The sequence below is a fragment of the Alligator sinensis genome, unplaced genomic scaffold, assembly GCF_000455745.1.
Source record: "Alligator sinensis unplaced genomic scaffold, ASM45574v1 scaffold581_1, whole genome shotgun sequence".
Lineage (NCBI taxonomy): Eukaryota > Metazoa > Chordata > Crocodylia > Alligatoridae > Alligator > Alligator sinensis.
The window spans coordinates 30,985-49,214 of NW_005843497.1; the positions used below are offsets into that span (position 1 = coordinate 30,985).

At 51.3% G+C, this 18,230-nt stretch overlaps 1 protein-coding gene and 1 non-coding gene across 2 annotated transcripts; one reads left to right on the forward strand and one right to left on the reverse strand.

The window, feature by feature from the left end:
• Window positions 1–443: 443 nt before the first annotated feature.
• On the forward strand, window positions 444–14,966 carry LOC102371630 (RING finger protein 112-like). Its single transcript, XM_025195412.1, has 16 exons — window positions 444–552; window positions 2,177–2,392; window positions 3,087–3,224; window positions 5,055–5,159; window positions 5,378–5,428; window positions 6,944–7,000; window positions 7,235–7,321; window positions 7,484–7,601; window positions 7,914–8,044; window positions 8,363–8,416; window positions 8,858–8,950; window positions 9,099–9,311; window positions 11,045–11,119; window positions 11,405–11,602; window positions 12,987–13,061; window positions 13,302–14,966. Exons 2-16 carry the CDS (start codon window positions 2,204–2,206, stop codon window positions 13,638–13,640), a joined length of 1,923 nt encoding a protein of 640 aa, XP_025051197.1. The 5' UTR covers window positions 444–552; window positions 2,177–2,203; the 3' UTR covers window positions 13,641–14,966.
• Window positions 14,967–15,271: 305 nt separating this feature from the next.
• On the reverse strand, window positions 15,272–15,342 carry TRNAG-GCC. The gene has a single exon. It is a non-coding gene; the product is annotated as a tRNA-Gly (tRNA).
• Between the last annotated feature and the right edge of the window lie 2,888 nt (window positions 15,343–18,230).

Below are 18,230 nucleotides of genomic sequence, written 5' to 3' on the forward strand. Positions count from 1 at the left end.
ATTTCCCACTCCATGCTTGAATCCCATGGTGGGGCATCACCCACATCCCAACAAAGGGGCATGTCTGGAAGTCTTACAGATGCGTGTCCCAAATCAAAGAGGGGCACCTGGGGCCCTTTTCTCCCAGGATCAGGGCCCTGAGAGGGGCATGGGACTGACCCTGGGGGCCAACAGCCCCAGGGACATCTGTTACACCTCCATGAAGTGGATCAGTTGTGCCATGACATATTGCAGCACAGCTGATGGTGCGCCAAAGACGACTTCTGTCTCCAGCCTGCTTTCTCTCTCTTCCATCCCCTGCCCTTCCTGCGTCGCATGTGTTTTTTCTGGTCCTCGACCATGCAGTCGGAGCGTCCCACCCCCCTAACTTAACAGTGACTCTTCCTTGTTCGTAAATCTCCCGACCATACTGACCACGTCCAGCCTCTTCCTGCCCCCCTCTCCCCCGCCCTTGGCTGGGTGGAGATGCAGTAAGTAATAGAGTATACTTTCATTTTCATTTCCCAGGCAAAGGTTTCCCTTCGAAGAAAGCAAAGCAGAGCACTGGGACAGGTAATGGATCAAATGAGAGGGTAGCGTGCTGGTTGTAGCTGTCTTGGTCTAAGGACATAGGCAGACTAGGTCTGACTCGCTGGGTGAAGTTGTTCTTTGCCAGCTTTCAGGCACAAACAGCATTCTCCAGCCAGAGACAAAGTCTGTTGGTGTTTGTGTGCTTTCCCGGGGAGAAAAGAAACAGAAATGTAGCATGAAGGTCTATGAAGATGCAAATGTGTGGCAGTAAGAGTCAAAGGAAACGGGAGACAATCGGTGTGAAAAGGTAGTTTGGGGGAGGGGGGAAGGGGGAGAAGGCAATGCAATGCAGCTGGTAAAATGCAGACAGGTTACCTGAGGTTATCAGAGGGCAGGCAAGTTACAATGCACCATAAATCCAATGTCTGTGTGGGAGTAGGGTACTGTTGGGACCCTGCACGGGTGGACTTTTCATCTCAGCCCTGGAATAGAGGCAGACCTAGCAGAGCAGAGTTGTGGGAGCAGCGGGGCAGGATGCCTGGGTCCTCTCCCAGCTCTGGGAGGTGAGCGAGAGCGGAGTGGTTAAAGCAAGGTGAGCTGGGAGCCAGGACACCCCGGTTCTTCCCCACCCCTGGACAGTGAGTGTGGTGTTTTGGACTAGGATAGGGGGCTGGGATCCTACATACATGTGCTTCTCTATGTCCAGTGATGCTCCATGCTGGCTGGTTTGTGTGCATGTGCCTAGGGCTGTACTGCTGGACTTACTGCGTGGTGTATCTGCGTGCTTGCATGACTGTGTGTGTCTCTCTAGTACTGTATCGATCCCGTGTATGCGTGTGGAGTTTGAGGGTGAGCAGGGGCAAGACATGCAGCAATGCCTTGTGATCTCCCTTTGGTGTAGTGCCTACAGGAGGAGAGATTGGGCTCTGCTTGGCTAGGCCCATGACCTGGGGCATCCTGGGGATGTGTAAGTGCTCAGGTCCGACCCTAGCCCAATGTCCTTCCATGGTGCTAGACGGGCTGCCGTGAGATCTAGATTCCCCCTCCCTGCTCCCTTCAATGTCTTTCTGTTCCTTTGCGTGTTTGATATTTTGCTTTCTTACTGGGTTGCCCAGCAGTTATTAGGACACTTTCTCCCATACTGCTTTTCACCACCATAACTTACTATAGCTCAGGGTAACTCTGGCCTAGCATGACCAGAACTCCTATACCAACATTTGTGCACCTGGGACTGGGGTATGTTTGACATGTGGCTCAGGAATACAGTGCAAGAAAGCTGAGAGACCCCTAAGGGAGGTGACAGAGTCAGTGAGACCACATGGATTGTAAGGCTGTGCGAAATTTCACCGGCTGTTTTGTTTCGACACTGTTTCGGCTCATTTGGAGCTCGAAACAGCAAAATTGAAACGAAATGAAGGGTTTTGAAACAGCCACGAAACGAAATGAGGGCAGTTGACACCTTTCCAAAGTTCAAAACTATTCGAGTTGCAAAGCAGCCAGCCAGGTGGTGGGAGACAGGGGAGAGCCAGGGCTGCAATCAGGCTGGGGAAGGGAACTCAGCCCGACTCAGTTCCCCTCCCTAGGGCTGAGTTCCCTTCCCCAGCTCCATCGCACAGCTGGGGAGGAGAACTGAGCCGCGTGGTGGGGAATTGTCTTACTCCCTCAGGTGGTAACAGGGCGTCCCCTAGAAACCATGGCTCCAGTGCCGATTGTGAGAGTGGATGAGGAGGGGCACCTGGCCCTGGATGAGGGGGTCCTGCACCACTGCCTGGAGCAGGGGGGTGTGGGTGATGCCCCCGTCTGCCTTATCTCCATCATTGGGGAGCAGCGCCAGGGCAAATCCTTCCTCATGAACTACCTGCTGCGCCGGCTGCAGAACCAGGTGAGTGAAGACACAAGCCCCCAAAGCCTGAGCACTACCCCAACATCCCAGGTCCCACCCATCCTACAACATGAGTTAGGACCCCCTCCCACCCTCCACCCTGAGCTCTGGCCTATAAAGGAAGCCTACCCTCATAGGCGACACATAGGGGGGGCACGTGCCCCCCCTAAAATTGCCCACCACTGATGCCTTCTGTGCCGCCTGCATCACCACTTGCCACTCCCACCCCGCTCCCACACTGCCATGGCCTCCTGCAAGTGGTCCCTGCTTGGCCCACCCTCGCCGCTGATGTCATCATGGCTGCCTGCAGGTGGTCCCCACTTGCCGCCAACAGTCCCCCACCACCAACACCATCGCCACTACCTGCGGCCATTTGTCATGCCCACCTTCCCCCGCCCACCCTCTGGTTATGCCGCTGATCACAACTACGGGCACAGAGATAAAACCGCTGCAATGCAAGCCATACTCACCCTACATCCCAGACAGCAACCAGGCACTTGCCCCTGTCCCTTTCCAGCACCCACCCCTCAGCTCCATTACCACAGCAGCCAGGGTCTGATTCAGCATCCCAGGGATGCCTCCTCACAGCAGGCTCCACCCCTTTCACCCCTTGAGTGTGGTCCATCCCTACAAGAACTAGTCCTTGGACCATGGGGATCTCCCCTGGTGACCCCATCCAACTCAACCCCTGTAGGAAATCCAGGATGCATCATGGATGGGCCAGGAGGACCAGTCTCTGGAGGGGTTCCAGTGGCAAGGAGGGGACAAGACTGTGACCAAAGGAGTGTGGATATGGGGTGAGCCCTTCTGGGTCCAGGGCCAGCATGGTAAGGTAAGCCGTGATCAGGAACGGAGGCTGAATGTGGGAGAGCTTGTGGTTGGGACTCCCTTATGGAAAGTCTTAGTCATGAACAACTCGTGCACCCAGAGGCTGGGGGATCATGGCGACCACCCGCAGGCAGCAGTGGCGGTGTCAGCAGTGGGGGCATGGCAGCGGCAAGCAGGAAGCTCCCACAGGCAGCCTCGGTGGTGTCTGTGGCGAGGGTGGGCCAAGCAGGGAGTTTCCACAGGTGGTCGCAGTGGTGTCAGTGGTGGGAGGGAGGAAGTGGCGAGCACCAACTGGTGGTCGATGCCGGTGGTGTCTGCGGGTGGTCAGTGTCGGCAATGGCCAGCAGCCATCAGGGACCACTGGGATGCTGCCAGTAGTTTCAGCAGCGAGGGTGGGAGGTGGCGAGCAGTGACCACCCACAGGTGCCACCAGAAGCATCAGAGGTGCTTTTCATAGGGGGTGCACCACCAATCTCAGGAGTGCTCATGCATCCACATGCACCCCCTACTCATCGCTAATGATCTTAGTGGGACTGGGAATAGTGGGAAAATGGCCAAGTGGTGGGAAGCGGGTCCTGACCTCAAGACCAGCCGTGGCACCTGCTAGCAATCCCATTTATCTTGCTTCAACCTCCAGCCTTCCCTAACCTGCTGCTGCCTCTCCCCTGGCACACCTTAGTGTTAATGTGATTCACCTGGGGAGGCTGCCGTTAAAGGTTAGCGTATCTTCTTCACTGTCCTTCCCCGTGGCTCAGTCCTTAGGGCTTCTCCACCCCCAAACTCAGTGCTCAGGTTTCTCGCTAGCCTTGCCCCCCCATGTCTATCTAAGGTGTACTTCCCTCAGGGCTTCCCTGCCTTATCCATCACTTGTAGTCCCCACAGCCCCTAAGTGTAGCTCCCTGTCCCATTTCATACCTAGGGGGCTATAATCATGGGTTCCAGCTGCCCATAACCACACCTACATACTGCAGGTATTAGCTTTCATTCACTGGCTGTCTTTACAGCAGCACACCAGCCCCCAGGCCCTGGCCTTTGCAGGATGGTTCCCTCATTCTCACAGCCCTCTGGGTTCCTAATCCTGGCAGGGTTGCTTCTACTTGTTCACAGCCTACCCATCCTCTGACCCTCACCAGGCTGAAAATACTGGGTGTCTCCCAGTCACCACCTGTGGTCTCCAGCTTCCCCCTAGGCCCAACCTAAAGGGTATGTCTACATGACATGCTTTAAGGTGCATTAGCCTAAATTAAAGTGAACTAGAGTGCACATCTACATGTGCATGCCCTTAATTCACTTTTAAAATGGTGATTTGGAGCTATTCAAACCTAAATTTGATACCTGCAAATACAGGTATCCATTTGAGGCATTAGTTAAAATGCATTAACACACATGTAGTTGCATTAAAGCGCATTCACACATACACAGCATTAATGCACTTTAATGTAGACACCTACCTAAACCTGCTTAATGAGCATTAACTTAATATGCATTAAATTTAGGCAGGCTTAAATTCATGTGTCGACGTGCCCAGACTCCAGTAGGCAAAATACAAACCACTCAGTTGCAATTCAGACACAAACGCCTCCTTGGGTCTCTAACCGCTGCTGCACTCCTTCTCTAGGAAGCTGGCTTATTTCCCAACTGCCATAGTATGTCCCTCCCTTCCTTCCTGGCAGTCAGGTCTGCCCCTAGATCCTCCCCCTGCCATGGCAGAGTATCCATGGCAAAGACCAGCAACCATGGCTGATCTTACCATTAGGCCACAGGGCACACTGGTTCAGAGCTCCTCTCCACAGTCGTGCCAGAGAACCATCCACGTGTCTGTCTGTCCCTGCAGGTGGCCGTGTTCCTGGTGGACACCGAGGGCTCCCTGGACCTGCAGCGTCACATAGAGATCAGCATCAAGCTCTGTGTGTTCAGCATCTTGTTCAGCTCCCATCAGGTGTGGGTGCACGTGTGGGTGGAGGGATACAGTAGGGCTTGCTGTTCTGCAGGGCTCACATGGGGTGGGGGGAATATCAAACTCCAAGAGGCTTGGCATGGGGTGCTGTGCTGCAGGTGTAGGGCATGATGGGGCTGCCAACACAGGGTGCAGTGCAACAGGGAGGCGAGTGGGGATTAGGGAGGGGTGATTTATTCCTTGTTTTGGTTCTGTTCCAGATTTTTAACATTTGTTCAAAGTTGAAACGGACAGATCAGGATTATTTGGAGGTGAGCCCCTCTGCTGTAGGTAAATCTTATTTTCCTGGATGGACAAACTGACTGCAAAGATCAGGTAAATCCCAGGTACGCCGGGAAAATTATAGAAGGAATTGTGCTTGCTCTGGATGCATCACTGCCCCATTTATTAGTATAGGGCGGAGCTAGGGAAGGAGACGAAGAGCGCAGAGTAGTGGAAAAGCAAGTTAGGGGTCACTTAGAGAAGCTAGATGCTTTCAAGTCGGGAGGGGCAGATGGGATGCACCCGAGGATACCGAAGGAATTGGCTGAGGTCCTTTCAGAGATGCTGGGTATTAGGACCATGCAAAATTTCAACCGCCGTTTCAGTTCGGCGGTGTTTCAACCATTTCAACACTCAAAACTCTGAATCTGAAATGAAATGGGAGACACATCAAAACATTCGAAACGAAACAAGTCGAAACGTCTCGAAAATGTTTCGATGTTTCAAAGATGTTTCAAAGCTGGGCTTGCAGGGAAGTAAGGAGAGACAGGGGGGGAAGTTGTGGGGACAGAAGGACATTTGTAGCTGGCCAGTGTCTGCCAACTGTCCCCGAGGTCCTTTCCAATCCCAGTGCTCCCCATCATCTTTTTATGATGTGTTGTTTTGTTCCCAGGCCTTGTCCCTTGTTTAATTATATTTTGTTAAACATGTTGATGGCTTTTTTTTTTCTTTGCTGAACAAGCTAGTTGTTGCATCTGGAAAAATATACAGAAGGACATTTGTAGCTGGCCAGTGTCTGCCAACTGTCCCCGAGGTCCTTTCCAATCCCAGTGCTCCCCATCATCTTTTTATGATGTGTTGTTTTGTTCCCAGGCCTTGTCCCTTGTTTAATTATATTTTGTTAAACATGTTGATGGCTTTTTTTTTTCTTTGCTGAACAAGCTAGTTGTTGCATCTGGAAAAATATACACCACAGTCGCTCAGACATGGGCTTTTGGGGCCTACAGACATGGGCTGCCTGTATACATGTTTGGTGGGGGTGGGGGCACATTTTAATTCAAGTGGTTCCTGGGGAGCTGCTCTAGTTAAAACACCTCACTGTCATGTGTATAAACCCCAACAGATTTAAAATTGGCTACAGGGGTGCTGTATCTAAATCTTGTTGAATGAGGTTTAGATAAAGCACCCCAGCAGCCATTTTTATATCTGATGGGGCTTATAAACATGATGATGAGGCCACACTGGAGCGCTCTAACTGAAAGGCAGAGCAGACTCAATTAATCAAGTCTGCTCTGATATGTCCTAATTAGAAGGTCAACCAGCACGTGTATAGCCACCCTTGGTGTCTAGCTCCAGAGCAAAGCATGTTGAGGAAGGGGACTCCCTGTAGCTCTGCCTTAGATATACATGGTATCCAGATATGTACTTCTGGAGTGGGCTTTATTGCCAAGTGCCACTCAGTATACTGGCTCTGGTGGGTCCTAGTATGTGCCTTGAGGCCCTGGGGCCAATGGTTTCTACAGGGGGGCCCAGGAACCTCATCCTTGCTGCTCTCCCCTTTACAGGTGTTCCTTCATGTTGCAAAAGAAGCTGGAAAAACCTGCAATCTGCACCCAGTTCAGGTGAGCCCTCCCCATCTCCCCCGGATCATGATAATGCCGCGCCCTGACCCACGTCACACCTGGTCTCTGCACTCACTGTGCGTCAGTGTCAGTGTGACAAGTTGAATTGTGTTTTTTAACTCTCACCTTTTCACCAGGACTCTGTTTCCTACTGAGCCCCCGCTATGGCGCCAAGCTACTGGCATGTGTCCTCACCCCCACCGTGACCCCGCTCTCTTCCCGTCTCTTTTGTAGAAGCTGGACCTGCTGGTCCGTGACTATCCAACCTCTTCTAACTGTGGACTGGAGGGAGGGAAGAGGTATCTCAGCCATGTCATTCAGGTAACCAGGAGCGTGGGCCACTTGTCTTCACCGAGTCACGTGAACCAGCCCTTAGTCTTCCAATTGTTCATATGAAGCTTTCACGGCAGGAGTCATTTCCATCCTTCCTGCCTCCCTCCTTCCTTCATTGAAGAAGAAAGAGCGTTTTCCCTTCTTCCGCAGGAGCTGGAGGCTGCTCCTGACGGCTCCCTGGCCCTAGAGACACTGGGAAAAGCCCGCTGTTATCTCATGCCCCACCCTGGCAACAAGTTCACAAACAGCAGCAATGGGACGCTAGCTGGTAAGAGACCCTGGCTTTGCTCCGCGCCTCCCCCCGCCCCTCCCTGCATCTCCCCTACTCGTGCTCCCCCTGCCACAAGCCTGCCTCCAGGGTGAAGACGAACTCTGACGCCCCTTCCACAGATGATGGACCTGCCCTGAGGGACCAAGTGGCCACAGGGGTGATGGCCCTGAGGGATAGCTAATATAGACGATGGATAACATTGCTTCTCCCCGTTACAGTTTCATCGACCAACTTCCCCCATTCCTGCCCCCAATTGGGACAGTCTGGAGTTGATCCCTCCACAAACTGTGGTCCTTTCTCCCCTTGCAGACATGGATGAGGCTTTCAGGGTCAGTCTGAGAGACTATGTCGCTGGGCTGGCGAGCGAAGCTGGGACCTGTGTGCGGTTGGACCAGAAAGGACAAGCCCTCACAGGGAAGCAGCTGGCAAGCAAGATCCGGGTGAGGGACCAGCTTGCTAGGCAGGAGGGTCAGAGAGGGGCTTGGGGTATGGTGTGGTGGACTATGACTGGCCTCGATGACCCTGTGCTGGGCTGGGAGGAGCCGTGCTCCTGGGAGCAGGCTATCAGCCCCACTTGGGGCAGGGGGATGCAGGGAGCAGAGCAGAGACGCTGGTTGGGAGCACTGGCATGATAATGCCATCCGAGGTGAGTAGCTGTCGTGCAGCATCGCCGTGCAACTGCCCTCCCAACCGTCCTCCACCACGAGGAGCTGCAACTTGGGGAGCAGGGATTTATCCAGGCATTGATCTCTCCTTAGGACATCTCCAAATACCTGAGGGAGAAGAACTATCACTTCTCTTCTCTCACAAAGGTATTGGACCTCAATCCTTTCCCCCTCCCCCCCAAAATAAACTTCCTGTGCAAGATTGGGCAAGAGGGTGCTGGGTAGAAGTTCATTAATGATGAGGGCAAGGAAAGTGAAAACTGGTCCCAGGTTCTCAAAGCAAATCATCACTTAAGTGACCAAAAATGCCACCCACCGTCTGGTCCTCCATCCCCAGTGCACAGGGGCATGCCAAGAAAGCACTGACTGAGAAGGAACCCTCTCCATTGGACTTGTAGCATAGCCGCGGTGAGCAGGAGGTGACAAAAATGGGGAAAGGCAGCTCCAGAAGGAATGGGAGGGACATCTGAATAGGTGAAACCTGGGGTATATTTTTGGGGAACATTGGGGCAAGATGGATAGCAAGAGCTCTTAACTCCAGGCTCATCCAATGGATGTCCACCATCCCATCTACTCTTCTACCCACAGATGACTGAAGCTTTTGCTCAGATCAGAGAAGATCTAAATAAGAAAACAATAAAAAACATCATCATGGAATATGAAAAGTTTACCCTGGAGCAGGTGAGTGCAGGGGCTGTGAGCCAGGAGTGAGGGGCACTGACAAGGGTATGTGTATCTACAGGAGGCTCCTGAGTCTTCCCTTCAGGTTGCCTAACCCCAAAGACTTCTCTATGTCTCTCTCTTCCCCCAAACCCCTTATTGCAATCAGGACTGCGACACCCAGATTGAAGCCCAGTGCCTGCAAGTGCCCCCCGATCAGATGCAGCAGCTTCTGGAAGAGAAACACCAGCAGTTGTTGCAGGACTGCGCAGGGGAGCTGCGGGGAGAGGAGGCCCAGAAACAGCCCTTCCTGCAGGAGCTGGAGCAGAGGTTGACAGAGAAGGAGAAGGCCTTCGTGGACACATACAAGAAGAAATACAAGGTCTGGTTGATTTGCTGCCCCACAGGGCTTGTGGGAGGGAGGGGATGCCCTTTACCAGGGAAGTGAGAGGCATCCATCATAGCAGCGCAGCAAGGATGAAGCTGAGGCTTCAGGTTTCATGTGAGATGGTCCAAGGGCTAAGGCCCAGATGTGTTTTTCATGTCCATTTGTGTGGAGCTGAAAAAGTTTTGAGGCTGAAAGGCAGTTGGGTGACGGAGAGGTGCATTTGGGTCAGCATCTGCTGGTATTCACAGACCAAGCGCTGAGGCTGACTGCCCTGCACTCACTGGGGCAGAGCCTCTCTCAGTCCTGAGTGCTGGGGACTCTGGGTACATCTAAATGTGCTGGTTTAAGGCGCTCTAGCTGTTTTAAGGTGCATAAAGGGCACGGGTCTACACCCTTAAAGCACCTTTAAAATGGTGATGTTAGGCTAATCACACCTAAATTTGATACCTGCATAAAGCAGGTAAAACATTTAGGCATGACTAACTAAGTCGCACTAGCCTACTGCATTAACGCAGTATTCATCAGTGAACTCACGCCGCGATAGTGCGTATTAGTGCATCTACACGTGGGCTAATGCAACCTAGCTGTTCATGCCTAAATTTACTGTGTCTTAAAGCGCATTGGCATGTCTACATGTAGAGACACCCAAATTGCCTTAGTGCACCTTAAGCAAAAGCGCGTTAAGTTTAGGCGCATGTAAATCCATGTGTAGACTTGTCCGCTGTTTGCGAGCAGCCAGAGAGATGGCAGTGGTGTGGGAAGAAATGTTCAGAGGGGTGAAATACTGAAGAGGTGGATGGGAAGAGAAGTGGAAATGGGGCATGGAGACTGGATGTGGATGGATTTACCCCCAGGCTGATTCAGTCAGCACCCAGGATCAATGGGGTGATTGTGCACTTACGCCAGGGTCACTGAGACTTGAATGCCACCCTGACCCCAGTGATGTCCCTCACTGAACAGCGCTCCATGGCTCTCCAGTCCCAACCCTGTTCATTTGGCCTTCATTGCCAATGCCTGAGAAGGGACTGGAGAGTGTGCACTGAAGTGGTGTCATCTGATCATCTAAGTGCTGAGCCTATGGTTGGCCCTGGGGTGTAGCACTGAGCTGTGTCCAAAGCACCAGGGGAAGCAATGTGTTGTAAAACCATCATGCATCTGAGCAGAGCAGTTCATCTGGAAACAGGTGGCCTAGGAGAAGTCAGCTGGGTATTTAACACCTAGATGTGTCCCATTGTCTGTATTCCTTGAACGGATGCATGGAGGGATAGATGGACAGACAGGGAGACATAAAGAGGCTCGGAAGGGGCTGACCCTACAATCACCCCTCCCCGTTCCCAGCAATAGGATAAATGATGAAGAAGAACAAAGTGAGGTTGGTCCTATGAACCTTTGTTCTCAGAGTAAAGGGAAAAATCAGGAGGAGTCGGGGGCAGTCACCTCTCCATCCCCAACATTTTCTGATGAAACCAAATCTATTCTCCAGCTCCAGCACCCAAATGGGCCCCAGCAAAGTGCAGGCAGGATGATCCCCCTATTTTGCTGGTAGGAGTGTGGCTGCCATGCATGGGGGAAGAGGAAGGGGTGATGTCCCTGGAGAAGTCTCAGTCAAGGGCTTAATTTTCATGGAAAGGGTGCAGCAAAGTGGGTCATGGGAAGAGTGGGAAGGTGTTCCAACTCCATGGTGGTCCCATCAATACCCACCACCCTTATCCCTCTTCTGCCCACAGAATGCTGTTTCCTCTGCCAACAGGAAGATAACTAAAAAGGTCGTAAAACAATACGAACAATTTATGCAGAAGCAGGTATGTTTGCCATGTCTGTGGGCTGGAATTGAGGGAAACATTCAGGGCTGCGATGGCAGGGGTCCATGATCTTGGAGTAGGGAACATCATCTGTGTAGGAGGTGTTGGCGTGCAGGGTTAGGAGGTAGCCTCGGTCGGGAGCGAAAGGGAGGGGAAGAGCTGGGTTTCTAAAGAGGCTTATAGATTACCCCCTTGACCCCAGATTCCTGTCCTGAGTGATGGCTCCTGTGCTCTCTCTTTCTCTGTCTGTGCATCTGTCAATGCCATCTTGACTTGGCCAATCAGCCGCCGGCCCAGAGCCTGATGGTGACACCCTATGACATGCAGCAAGGCCTGGAGAAGAAACGCCAAAAACTGTTGCATGACTGCCGAGGGAAGCTGTGCGGAGATAAGGCCAACCAACGGTCTGAACTGGAAAACCTGACACAGGAGTTGTTGAGGAAGGAGGAGGTCTTTATGGATGCCTACCGGAACGTATACAAGGTCTGGCTGGTTTGCTACCCCATGGCCTCTGTGGCAGTGGCCCTGAGGGAAGGAGTGGCAGGCCCCAGGGAGCAGAGGGTCTATAGGCATCAAGGCAGGGATGAGGACAGGAACATGGGGAGAAGTGGTGCTAATTTGGATGCTTTACATTTTCTTTTGTGTAGAGTCAGAGGTTCTGGCTGGGGAAGAACAACTCTGCTGGGTGATGGGGAGAGAAATGTGGGTCAACGGCACCATGAGAAAAGATGTATTGCAAAGCCATTGTGTCTCTGACCAGAACAGTTTACCTGGCAGTACGTAGCCTGGGAGAAGTCAGTCAATGAGGAGCAACTGGACAGTCCTAGTCAGCCTCTAACTACGCCTGTTTTCTACCACAGCCACTTCTACCGTGCGGTAGCATCGCCGTCACGGTTCAGACCCGGCAAGGCTACACCATCACAGCACAGGCTACAGAGTAGTAGCTCATTGCTACTGCACCATAGCATCTCGTGTAGACGCTCCCACTGGGTGTTAGCTACAGCCAAGGCTGGGAGCTTGACTGGGCTGTGGTGATTCTCCTGCTAGGAGCAACGCCAGAGGTCCTTGGCTAGAGGGTCTTGCCCTCCACTCAGGGGGCAGATTGCTAGACGGTCGTCTCGCGTAGAGTTAGATTATGGTTGTATGGGATGGTTTGGATAGGGATGGTCCTTTCTCAGGCAGGGGGTTGGATGAGATGACCTCTGGAGGTCCCTTCCAGCCCTACTTCTCTATGACTCTGAGGGGCTGGAAAGCCAGCCCCATTCATCAGATGTCTCTGGGACAACAACGCTGGATCCCTTATGTTTAACATCCAGATGTGTCCCTTGTTTTTTGTTCCTTGAATGGATGCATAGAGGGCTGGATGGATACATGGAGAGGTATGTATAGGCTGGCAGGGCTCACTCAATATCGTCCACTTCTGTATCACCCCTCCTAGCTCGCCGTCTGCACAGATAGGATAAAAGGTGGGAAAGAAGAAAGTGTGTGGCTGGTTTTATGAACCCTAAAGCCTTGTTCTCAGATCAAAAGAAAAGCTCAAGAGGACCAGGGAGGGTCACCCCTGTGTCTCCCACATCTCCCGTTGTCCTTCCCCAGAAGACAAAGGGATTCAAGAGAAGACCAGGAAAAACCCGAGCCCCTCCACTTGGCTGGTGGGAGTGTGGCTGCTATGTGTGGGGGAGGGAAAGGGCAAGAGAGGAGACTGGTCATAGAGGACATACATAACACTGGGGGGTCCCTGGAGAGGTATCAGCCAAAGACTTAGTTTTCATGGAGGGGGTGGGGGAATTATTTTGCTGGGGGGGAGGGGGAGATGGGAGGTGGTCCCAGGAGCACCCAACATCCTCAGCCCCTCTTCTGCCCACAGAGGGCTGTCTTCTCTGCCAACGGGAAGATAATTGAAAAGGCGAAGAGAGAATATGAACACTTTCTACAGGAGCAGGTACGTCTGGCACGTCTGTGGGTTGGACTTGCAGGATACATTCGGGGCTGGGGATAGCCCCTGGCTTGGACAGCAGGGTCCATGGTTTTGGAGTGAGGAACACCATCCATGTGGGAGAGCCTAAGGCTAGGGGGCAGAGCCCTGCTGATTGGTAGTGAAAGTTTGTTTTTCTGACCACCGCAACTCTGCCCTTGCTTACGACCCATCCTAATTTCTCTCCTTTCCCGGCATATCCATTAGTTACAAGACATTACGTCCAAATTCAGTATCTTCTTGTGGTCAGTCAAGAAAAACCAGGAGCTTGGGGAGAAGAAACGCCAGGAGTTGCTGCACAGCTACTTGGAGCAGCTGCAGGGTGAGGAGCGGGAGAAAAATGCCTCCACAGAGAAGCTAAAGCAAAAGCTGGCAGAGAAAGAGAGGAACTTCAGAAGAAAATGTAATGAACTATTGCAGAATGCCAAAAACACGCGTGCTACAGTGGTGTTAGGCACCATGGGAGTGGGAGTGGCAGGAGGGGCCATTGTGGCACTCATCCTTAGTCCTGCACTTATGTTCAAAGCTGCAGTTTCTGTGCTTTGATTGGTCACGAAATAAAGAATACAGCAAGATTTGCAGCCATTCTATGCACACACAATTGTGATCGGCAGGGATATTCAGATATGGAGCACCTATTCTCCCAGCAACAGATAATAAGTGAACCCCCCTGTCCCTGCAAGTCCAGAAAAAGGCTTTTAGTAGCCCTGGAAATGAGGGACTTCCTAGATAGAAGTCTGGGTAGAGAGAGAGGTCTCGGGGGGTGTAGATTTTGGCTAAGTAATGCACACTGGGACCATGGGGGCCTTATCAAATCCTTGTAAAGCCATTTCACATACGCACCAAATGATTCAGGAGCTCTCTGCTTTTCTGGTCTCTAGTTCTATCCCCTTGCCTAACCTGGGATGGGGCACTTACTAAACTGTTGTCACATGTTTATCCAATCCCTCTTACCTTACTAATGACTGACTGCGGTAACAGGGAACTTGTGCAGAAGTCACCTGAGTTTGCTCCATTCCAGTGATCCACCTTGCCCCAGCCCAGGCCATTCAAAGCATCCAGAAGCTCTGTGATACTGCTTCCCGACCCCCTCCCTCTGGTGCTGACAGCCCCATAGCTTGGAGGGGGGGAGGGGCTGGGAAGAGGGGTGATTTGGAGGCTGCTGGAGCACCTTCGCCTGATGGCCAGAGCTGGTGCAGGAAGGCTCCAGCCCCCGGCAGCCCAACAAGTGAACATCTTGGGTTGACATGGGGAGGGCGGCTCTAACTCATGGCACTTTAATGAAAGCACCATGAGTTAGAGCAGGGCCCTGAACCTGTAGGCACCCACAATGTCAGAGGTGGGAAAAATTTTAAAAAGCATAAGAAAGACAGGTAAAAAAATAAGGTAAATGTTATTTAAATGTTTTATAGCTGTTACATCTGGTTTAGGACAAGATATTGCTGGGAAAGGCATATTAATCCTAAATAGATTAGAACCTATTTTTATCTCCTATTGGGAACATTTTTAATAGCCTTATTTAGTAAGCTTTGTGATATTAAACCAGGCAATAGGGTAATAAAAACCCGAGTTCACCTCACAATCTTCACTCTTCAGACCTGACCTGTGGTTCTTGCTGAACAGCCCATCTGCAGATGCTAAGTGCTGTTTTAAAACGTAATTTGAAACCTATGGAAAAAGTCTTTTTTCCTGAATATGCTGGCCACATATTGGAGACTTTTTCAAACTGTAGGACTGAAAAGTCTCCCAACTGTTAATAAGATTGTTATTTCTTTAGAAGAATATGCGTTTTTATACATTACAATCATTTGTTTGATGTGCCTGATCTGTACCATTTGGTCATTTAGATCTTATCTGTATTTCATTATGAAATTTGACATTAAAATCTACTTTCGTTTATATTTGTGGCTATTACATTTTGGTGGGATGGTCTGGATAACACTGATTCTGCCTTAAGCAGGGGTTGGCCTGGATGTGACCTCCAGAGGTCCCTTCCAGCCAGACTTTGCCATGAGTCTGCGACTGATCCCTGTGCGTGACCCTGCTGTTAAAATATATGCTGACCCTAGACTGTAAGGCTAGAAGGGAGCTTGGAAGATCATCTGACCCAGCCCCCTGCACCAAGCAGGAAGGACTACGGGAGGGTGGGGTGACCCAAAATATTCACCTGTCACTCCAGCATTGGCTGGGAATTGGACCCAGGTCTCCTGCATGGCAAGCAGGAATTCTGCCATTGAACCACCAATGCTTCGCATGTGACCATCTTTAGCATCTTTTTCTCAAAGTCGAATTGGAACAGTGCCATTTTGCAGAGCCCTTGTACAGACCCTGCTGTGTCTGCTGTTTAGTGAAATAAAGCCCCTTTGTTGGTTTAATTTATGACATTTTTGCAAGAAGTTTAAGTGACACTAGGACAGGACAGGACAGGACAGAAAAGCTACTTTTAGGCTGTGTCTACACATGCATTTAAGTGCACCTAAATTTAATGTGCATTAGCTTAATGTGCATTAAATGAGTTTAAGCAGGCGTCTACATGTGCAGACATTAAAGCTCATTAATGCTGTGTGTGGATTGATTTAGGACTAAAGTTAATCCCAAATCAGTCCATACACATGGTGTTAATGCACTTTAACACATCTATAAACTCATTAATGCATTTTAACTATTCACGCCTAAATTTGATACCTGCATTTACAGGTATCAAATTTAGGTGTGAATAGCCTAAATTAGCCATTTTTAATGCACATGAAGGGCGCACACATGCAAATGTGCACCCTTAATGCACTTTAATTTGGGCGAAAGCATATTCAAGCGTCATGTGTAGACGTGCCCTCATTCTGGAATAAGAGTATCCACATGGCGAGTTATGCCAGTATAACTGGCAGTCAGAAGGTTTCTCAAGTAGACAAGAAGCAAGCTAGGGACCTGGTCAGGGCGACGTGGAAGCTGAGCTAATACACACCAGGAGGGCAAGCCAAAAGCTGTCAGGAAGTGTAACGTGTTTCAAATTGATGTTCGTTGTCTCAGAGAGGTGAGGAACATGTCCTGACATGTAGTGTGTGCTGCACAGGTAGTGATTGAGATCAGCACCTCCTCAGGGAACAGAGAGCAGGCTGGGCAGGTCCAGCAAGAAAGGAGGCTGCCTGGGGCACGGGTTGGGGCAGATGATTTCCCAAAAGCCCTGCCAATCTGATTTCTCTATGGTGCTCTTGCAGAATTACAGAAACATAGAGAAGTCAGGCTGGAAGGGACCTCTGGAGATCACATCTCATCCAACCCCATGCCAGAGGCAGGATCCTTAGCCAAACCATCCCAGACAAGTGATTGTCTAACCTATTACTAATGTAGCAGGCTTACCTTTCAAAGCTGGGGTTGAGTCCCAGGCTGGAGATCCTGCTGTTTTGATTGGTGGAAGCCATCCACCAATCAGGAGGCAGCAAGGGAAATAATGTTATGCCCCTTTCCTGAGGGGAGGGGGAGAGGAGCTCTTCCGGACCTGATTGAAGACTGCAAACTGGCAGGTCCGGAAGAGCTCGGAGGCGGAGCCCCGGAGAGTATAAAAGAAGCTTGTGTGCCTAGCACGAGGGAGATGTGTGGGGACTGAGAAGAGAGAAGAGCAGGGCTTAGGAGAGCGGAGGAGAGCTGCTCAGCAAGGCGAAGCAGTAGCCCAGGAAGAGCCCCTGAAGACTTCGATCAGCAGGGAGCAGGGGATGGCTCCAGCGGTTAGGCTCTCAGTGCACAGCACCATGCATGGCATCCAGACCCTGGGAGCTGTGTGAGGCAGCTCGGGTCTGCAACCTCTGGCGTGCAGCCAGAGCCATGGTGCACAAGCCAGTGCATGGAGCAGGATCTTTGGAGCCCCTGGGGCGGCTCAGGTCCTCAACCCCCAGAACTAGGCTGGGACCTCAGTGCAGGAGGCGTTGCACGGAGGGTGAGACGCTGGGAGCCACTTGAGGTGGCTCAGGTCTACAGCTGCTAACACGGGGCAGCAACTCAGTGCAGACAATGCTGCCCAAAGGGTCCGGGAACAGACTGAGCCCCAGTGCTGCACAAGGCTGTCCAGGTCTCCAACCTCTAGCACAAGGCGAAGCGCCCACTACACACAGCGGTGCATGTGGCCCTAAGCCAGGATGGCGGCAGGAAAACCCGGTGGGCAACAGAGCCTGACCTGGAGAACAAGAGGCAACCCTCCAGGACTGTGGAATAGTAAGTTACCCTGGAGAGAGGGTCCCCACAGGGGAGGGACCCCCCGAGGGTTGCAAAGGGGCACCACATGGGCTGCTCCTGGGTGATAGCGGGAGAGCTTAGGAGTCTTTGGGGTCTTCCTCTCCTTTTTTCTTTCCCCCCACCTCCTTTCCTGTAGTGATACCTTGGGAGTGGGGCCCCTGCCCTGGAGGGCACCCAGGTAGTCTAAGGACTGCTGATTATATTTGTGGACTGTGCCTTCCAGTTTATGTGAACAGTTTGAAGTAATAGTCTGTATATGAATGGAGTTATAAGGTTGCCCAATCAATATCCTTTGGTCTGGTTTGTTCTATTGTTCATCTGTAGTTTAAATGATAACTGGTGTGTATATATCTGTGTAGGTATATATTATAGGGCTCCACATCCAAATGAAAGCTGGATAGAAACCAGCCATAGAGTTGTTCCACATTTTCAAGCACTAACTTCAGAAGTAGATGCCCTTTGTTTTCGTGTGATAACTACTTTGCACATGTGCCTGGTGTAAATCCATTGTACCACTTCCCAGTTCATGGCATAATATATGTAGTGTAGCAAGGACCCTTGAGTAGCCTGCCAGTGCTGCTACTTGAAAAGCAAGCGCAGCCAGACCCAGCAACTGGGACCAGATGGGGTAGTTAGACCGCTGTCAGCTAGGCCTAACTTTACAGCAAGACAGTGGGCACACTACACAAGATGCTTGCTGCGCAGTAGCGTGCCAGTCAAAAACCATGCTAACACACTCCCGCGCAGCGTTATTAGGCTACTGTGTAGTAAGCGTCACAAAACTGCGCTGGCACTATTGAGCAGTAACTGTAGTTACCGCACATTTAGTTAGTATTACATCAGGCAAGTACTTAACTAAATGCGCAGTAACTAAGGGGCATTAAGGAACATGTAGATGTGCCCGGTGAT